General features: G+C 35.1%; 1 protein-coding gene across 1 annotated transcript; it reads left to right on the forward strand.

The window, feature by feature from the left end:
• Positions 1–621: 621 nt before the first annotated feature.
• Positions 622–7,195, forward strand: LOC147381541 (alpha-glucosidase-like). Its single transcript, XM_086430296.1, has 5 exons — positions 622–1,038; positions 3,374–4,077; positions 4,387–4,617; positions 5,266–5,912; positions 6,150–7,195. Exons 1-5 carry the CDS (start codon positions 809–811, stop codon positions 7,029–7,031), a joined length of 2,694 nt encoding a protein of 897 aa, XP_086286422.1. The 5' UTR covers positions 622–808; the 3' UTR covers positions 7,032–7,195.
• The last annotated feature ends 705 nt before the right edge of the window (positions 7,196–7,900 follow it).

Consider the following 7,900-nt stretch of genomic DNA (forward strand, 5'->3'; position numbering starts at 1 on the left):
CCCGCATTTAAGCGTGCTTACAGGCTAAAATATGTTTTTCGATCATTTTGAATCTAATGGTGAGGTCAGATTCCATTAAAAATGATCAGAAACATTATAAAATTTTACCCCTAAGTCCCACTTTTAAGATTTTCTTAAAATTTCACTATTTATTTTTTCTCGAGATACGAAATGAAATTTTGGGGTTTTACAGTAACAAACATAATTCAGTATCTAAACAAACAATTTTTTCAACACTTAAATTCAGCACTTATAAGTTTTAGCACTTAATATTATTCGACACTTATTTTTTTTCAGCTTAACAAACAACACCTTAGAAAAAAGAGTCGATTCCACTTATCCGAAGGGAAATGATCTACGATTCTGTGATGGAAGCGTATGTTAGAGTGGGCATCAGAAAATCATTATTTAAAAATAAAAAATAAAAATTCTCCATGGCTCAAGTGATAAAAAGTTTTAATTAAAAAAAAAGCCCATACATTTTTCAGCTCTTTTTGTGTTTTTTTAGTATGGCCCATCCACTAATTATTTCCCTTGATTTTCATTCAACAGGAAAACTGATTTATGAACACCCAAGCCGGACTCATCTTTCCTGAATCCACATCAGACTCTGGATGGCATCTATTTGTCCTTTCTATATAGAAAATGAAATCCATATCGAATCTGTAGAAAACTTATACATTTCTCTTCCAATCTCAACCGTTTGTTTCACACCAATAATTGTTGTGTAGTAGTGCTTCGACTACGAAGATAAGAAGAAAAGTTATTGTAACACTCAATACTGAACTGGAGAGGAGTCAAAAGGAAAATGAGATCGAAAGCTTATCATCTTTTGTTTCTCTTTTATCTATCTTTCTTTTCATCATCATCATCAAAAGCAAATGCAAATGCAAAGGGAGAAGTAAGAATCGGGTATGGTTACACAATCAGATCAATCAAAGTGAATCCATCTGGAAAATCGTTGATTGCTAATCTCAGACTTATAAAGAATTCATCCATCTTTGGACCTGATGTTCAAAATCTCGATCTTCTAGCCAGGTAAGTGTAGCTATAACACCATAAACTTTTTTTTATTGTAAATTTGATTTATTTTAGTGAAATTTTGGTAATTTAGTTGAAAATTTGAAATAGAAGGTTTTCAAAATAGTTCCACATCGAGATGTAAACAAAATTCAGCCAAATCAACTGGATTTTTTTTTTTTTTCTTATTTTTCTAATAAAAATAATTATTTTTTAATAACTAAAGTATTTATTTGTAATACCATTGCAAAATTTTCTAATCTTAGGTTTACCCTTCGAAAATTAATACATGATTAATTTTAGAGAGCTGCTATTGCCACCCCAACCGTGTGCAATTCTTTGGTGATTTAGATAGGAATTGGTGTGGCAATAGCAGCTCTCTAAGTTTTCCCCTTCATGGTAAGTCAATACTCAATATCCCTTTGTCTCCATGAATTAATGGATTTTTAAATTTTGATTAATTTAAGTTTTTAAGAATATTTTAAATTAAATTAAATTTTCCACCTTAATTCATAAAAAAATGACAGTTGACTTTCGGCCAATGGATAAGAGAGTTGCTAGTAGCACCCCAACTTTTACTTACTACACCCCAATTAAAAAAAAAAAATTTCTTATAAAAAAAGTCAGTGGCTTAGAATGAGTTAAAGTTGGGGTGCCAATTATAGAAACTCTCTCCTTTATTTATTTATTATTATTTTTTTTTTCTATTTGTTAAATTTGGGATTTATATGAACTTAATCCTAATTGTAATCAACATCTCTGAATTTGTTTGACTGTGCTATCGTGCTTTCTAATGTTAAGTAATAACTTGAACCAAACTGTTGTAATGTTGGAATGATACATGCATTTTAATCCTTAATTAGGGTGTGATAAATAATTTAAGAATTGAGGTGTAATGAGTAAAATGTGGGGTGCTTATAGCAGCTCTCAAGGATAAACCTAATCTTGCATTTTGCAACGAGGTAAAGTAAATATCGACAATTTTGAATAAAAATATATATTAATAAATAATAAATCTAATCTCATATTTATATTCAATTATTTATTTGTATCAAAAGGAGGTTTATTTGTAATTTAAAATATTGATTGGCGGGGTCTTTATAGATTAGATAGTAAAGAAATGATATTTTTATAATTTTGAAAACTAAGCATTGCAATTTTTTTTATTTTTTTTATTTATTATGTTTTGACCAAAATGATCTTAATTATATTAAATTTAAATAGAAAAATAAAGGCATTTATGACCACTAAAATTTGGTGCAGAACCACCTTCTCTCATTATAATAGTAAAGATAATAAATTTAGTTAAGTGATTTAAATCATCAAAAATGGAATGACACGAGAGAGTTAACTCAGTATCTGCTTGAAACACCGAGTTTCCAAAATATGGTTGTGCTAAGATCCAGATTCGTTGGACTGGGTCGGGGCAATTTAGACACAGCCCTCCATGTTTTGGTGAATATTTGAGATACCCATGTATTTCATCAGAACGGTGACAAGTCCCTTGAACTTGTCTTCTCTAATAAACTTATGAAAAATGACCTAAATACCTTGAAGACATGACCTTGATTTTTCTTTGCAAAACCAATTTATCTTCTATCCAATTGGTAAATCTTTTCAACCTACTTTGCAACCTCAAAATTTTATCTAATTCAACCTTCAAAACAAATTTACCATCTTCTTCACAACTTTAAGAGTATATATAGGGAAGAGTTCAGAGGCCCTAAAGAGATCCAAACATTATTCAAAATAAGGGTTAGAAATTTCGAAATTGACTTATTTTTGGTGAATATGATCTCTATGATGAAGAGATCATTCTCACCAAAAATCAGCTCATTCTGAAACTTCTAACCCTAGTTTACAACTTGAGGAATCATGGACCATCCAATTTTTGTAAACCACTTTTGATGGGGTTAAAAGTTTCAGAATGAGCTGATTTTTGCACAATGTTTGCTCTCTTTAGGGCCTCTGAACGCCACCCATATATATATATATATATATGGATCAAGATTCATGTACAAACTTATCTACTCATATATTTACAACGTGTTTTGTCCTATGTGGGCTAAAAGTCTCAGATTGAGCTGATTTTTGGTGAGGATGTTCTCTATGATGAGGAATTTATTAGTTATAGACCAATTCCAAACCTGATCATATATGTTATTTTTAAGTTTGAACCTGATATAGTACCTAAAATCTTAGGGAAGTTCTTGCAAAGTAGGATACAACTTATAATCCTCAAGAAGTTTCTAATGGGTTGTTCCTTATTCAGAGAATTTTACGAATTTTATAATTATGATTAGGACTAACATTTTATAATCTTTCAATAATTGTTCCCTCCTTTTCTTTGCAGCTTTGAGACCAATAACAGATTGAGAATCAAAATAACTGATTCCAACAAACAAAGATGGGAAATCCCACAAGAAATCCTTCCTCACGTTACATACCTCCCCCGCAAATCCCTATCAGAAAACAACCAACCCATCTCTCAAAACTACTTCCTCTCCATCCCACAATCCGATCTCATCCTCACTCTCCACACTACCCCCTTCACATTTTCCATTACTCGTCGCTCAAACAACGACACCCTCTTCGACACATCACCCAAAGTATCAGATACCGACACCACCACACTCGTATTCAAAGACCAATACATACAGATATCATCATCACTTCCGGCTGATAGATCCTCTATTTATGGCTTAGGAGAACATACAAAGTCGTCATTTCGTCTGACACACAACCAGACACTGACACTGTGGAATGCTGATATTGCTAGTGCTGATCTAGATGTGAATCTTTATGGGTCTCATCCATTTTACATGGATGTGAGATCGAAGTCTGGAGATGGGAAAGGTCCTGCTGGGATGACTCATGGTGTGGTGTTGGTTAATAGTAATGGGATGGATATTGTTTATGAAGGATCTAAGATAAGTTATAAGGTTATTGGAGGTGTTCTTGATTTCTACTTCTTTGCTGGACCATCACCTAAATCGGTTATGCAGCAATATACAGAGCTCATTGGCTTGCCTACACCAATGCCTTATTGGTCCTTCGGTAAACCGCCAAGATCTATTATTATTTTTTTGATTTCTAGTTACTTTTAGCGAGCGATTACTTGCAAACCACATTGAACTGATTGCATCCCATGACTTAAAATCTACATTCCACGTTTATTGACACCCAAAAACATTGATCAGATGCCTTGTGAATGTAGAACATAAAATTTTAAGTATAAAGGGAAAAAAAGTGATTTTAACCATTGGATTCAAATTTTGAAGTTCAACGGCCTTTGATCAGGAAAAAAAAAACTTTATGCTTGAATTTACTTAATTATTCATGCATTTTTTGGATTTTGTTTTATAGGATTTCACCAGTGCAGATATGGGTACAAAAATGTGTCTGATCTTGAGGGTGTGGTTGCTGGTTATGCCAAAGCTGGAATTCCTCTTGAAGTTATGTGGACAGATATCGACCACATGGACGGGCATAAGGTTTTCACTCTTGATCCCATCAACTTTCCGGCAGACCAGATGAAGAAATTTGTTGATCGACTTCACCAGAATGGACAGAAATATGTGCTCATATTAGATCCCGGTAAGAAAAGAAACTTCGACTCCTAACTCGGCTGACTTGTTTGTTGCTTCAAAGGAATTTCAAGTAGTCTCCACAATGCAAGTTTTTAGCATGTGGTTAAACTTTTGTAGCTTGGTTGCTTATGATTTGGTCCTTCATCACAGCAATGGTTACAAGAAACGGCATTTTAAAAAAAAAATGCATTTTTCTAACAATTAAAACTAGTAAAAAAAAAAAACATTTTTAACGAAAATGATATTTTTAATTAGTTGCATGCTTCAAAAATTGTTTTTCTTTTTTCGGTGGCTTGTGGTTCACTTTTATGGGGATGTGCAGTTGCGTATCAAGAGGAAAATTTATTGTTCGTTGCACATCCATGTGAGGAGAATTTGTCAAAGGGGGAGTTAAAAAATCATGACTCTTTTCTTTTTGGTCATTTTTTAAGAACTTTTTATTTACATTTTAAACCTGTATTCTGGCTTGGTAACTAATAGAGATAAGGTGTATGCATATTGATATGGTGTTGTATCAACTATGATTACAACTACCATGCATGGTGGAGAGTTCTTTCTCTAGTATCTATGTAAAAGAACCTTACCTTATTAGGCGAGTTCAACACAGAGATGTTCTGTTGTGTAACAACTTATTACTTTCAATTTTCTTCCTCAGGTATCGGTGTGAATGACACATATGGAACATATATCCGAGGCATGAAAGCTGATATATTCATAAAACGTAATGGAACCCCTTACTTAGGTGAAGTGTGGCCGGGACCTGTCTACTTCCCCGATTTCCTAAATCCTAACACGGGAATCTACTGGGGTAATGAGATTGCACAATTCTGGAAGACTATCCCCTTTGATGGTCTCTGGCTGGACATGAATGAGATATCCAACTTCATTACCTCTGAACCCTCCCCTTCTTCTACCCTTGATAACCCTCCCTATGCTATCAACAATGCTGGAATCCGACGACCCATCAATAACAAAACCATCCCAGCAACAGCTCTTCACTCAGGTCATATAACTGAGTACAATGTCCACAACCTCTATGGCCTCCTAGAATGCAAAGCTACAAATACAGCTTTAGTTAAACTGACGCAAAAAAGACCATTCATACTCTCCAGATCAACTTTTATTGGATCTGGAAAGTACACTGCACATTGGACTGGCGACAATGCTGCCACGTGGGAGGACCTACAATATTCAATTCCATCTATTTTGAACTCCGGGTTATTTGGGATTCCAATGGTTGGAGCTGATATATGTGGATTTGCTCGAGACACAACTGAGGAGCTCTGTCGACGTTGGATTCAGGTAAAGTTGGATTAACATTAATTTCTACAAAAAAAATAAAGTAAGATTTTTTTGCTTTAAATAAGTTTACATACTAATTCCACGTGCCAATCCTCACATTCTTCGTTTTCTTGGTTATATTTCTACCTTCCTTTATGATTGTTAGAATAATGTTTGATTTAGGTAATTAAATCATAGGGACTCACAAAGTGTTGCTTGTGTTATGAGATTGACTCACTAAACTTTATTTCAATGCAGCTTGGAGCATTTTATCCCTTTGCAAGAGATCACTCAGAGAATCACTCAAGCCGACAAGAGCTTTATCTATGGGATTCTGTTACCAAATCAGCGAAGAAGTCACTTGGGCTCCGATACAGACTACTCCCCTACTTCTACACATTAATGTACAAAGCACACACTATTGGGACCCCCATTGCACGCCCGCTTTTCTTCTCATTCCCTGATGATGTCCAAACCTATGGAATCAGCACACAGTTTTTAATCGGTGAAGGTGTAATGGTGTCTCCAGTATTGAAACCTGGAGTTGTTGTTGTTGAGGCATACTTCCCAACAGGAACTTGGTTTGATCTCTTCAACTATTCACAATCGGTGAGTGTAACATATGGGAAGTACATCAAACTCAATGCCCCATTTGACCATATAAATGTACACGTTCAGGAAGGGAATATTCTAGCCATGCAAGGAGAAGCCATGACGACACAAGCGGCCCGAATAACAGGATTCCATCTTTTGGTAGTAGTTGACAGTGGTGGTAAAGCCATGGGAGAAGTATTCATGGATGATGGCGAGGACGTAGAGATGGGTGGGGAAGGAGGGAGATGGAGTTTAGTGAAGTTTTTCAGCACAGTTGTAGGTAATGAGATCAAGATTGGATCAGAGGTGGTGAATGGGAGTTTTGCTGTGAGTCAGAAGTGGGTCATAGAAAAGGTGACTATCTTGGGTTTGAAAAAGAATGGTATGTTCAAAGGGTATATGTTGGATGTTAAGGGGACAAAATTGAATGGTGATTCAAGGATGAGAGTGAATTTGAATTGGAAGGGAACGTTTGGTATTGCAGAAATTACTGGACTGGCTTTGATTATTGGAGAAGAGTTTGATTTAAAGTTGCAAATCAGCTAATCAAAATCTTGTGTGCCATTTTCAAGATTTTGGAACTTAATAAGTGTCTACAAACCGGACCAAACCGATGTCTGATCAGGTTTAATCAGATTTTGTAATAAAATCGGTTCGCTTTAGTGAACCAATATAAATGAAGTAACTTATATTTAATCAGTCTTGGTGAATATTTTCTTTCTATCAATATAAATGGAGTAACTTAGGAGGTGTTTGATAACGATTGTAAAAGCGTTTTTTTTAAGCTTTTGCATCAATAAAACGCTTTTTTATCGTTGATTGTTGTTTAATAACAAGAATTGCATCATAAATTTACGTTTTTAAAAGCAAATATTAAAAACGGATGAAGGGTGCTTTTACCATTCATGTTTGTGGGAGAATCTATCACCGAAAAAACGGCTCGTGGGAAATTATTGAAATGTCCCTTTTACTCCGAACAAATTACAGCTCATATCCCCATCCAATTGTTACTGTCTTCTTCTCGACAGAACCTCACACAGCCCTAACCCTCAGACAACCCACCTTCAACAGCAGCCATTACCATTGACAATGTTAGCTCCGATCGACGACTCTCATCCTTCACGCCCTCTTTCACTCCATCACAACTTGATTTACATTTGGACCTTCGATCGGCAAACTGAAACTCAAGTTTCTCTCAAGCGAGTGATGATCAATCAAGGAAACAAACAATGATGATCTTCAAATGTAAGAAAAATCAAATCCATGGCGGAAAATTCCAAGAGATTTCTTAACGTTGAGCCATGGAGGTGCTTCTTCAAGAATTGACTGTGAATTCTGCTTTGATCTTGCCATGGGTGGTTGTAAGATCGCCGCTACTGCTTGTAGGATTGATCGATTGAAGTATCCATCTGAAG

Source organism: Akebia trifoliata, unplaced genomic scaffold (genome assembly GCF_017979445.1).
Source record: "Akebia trifoliata isolate Shusen 1 unplaced genomic scaffold, ASM1797944v1 Contig00368, whole genome shotgun sequence".
Lineage (NCBI taxonomy): Eukaryota > Viridiplantae > Streptophyta > Magnoliopsida > Ranunculales > Lardizabalaceae > Akebia > Akebia trifoliata.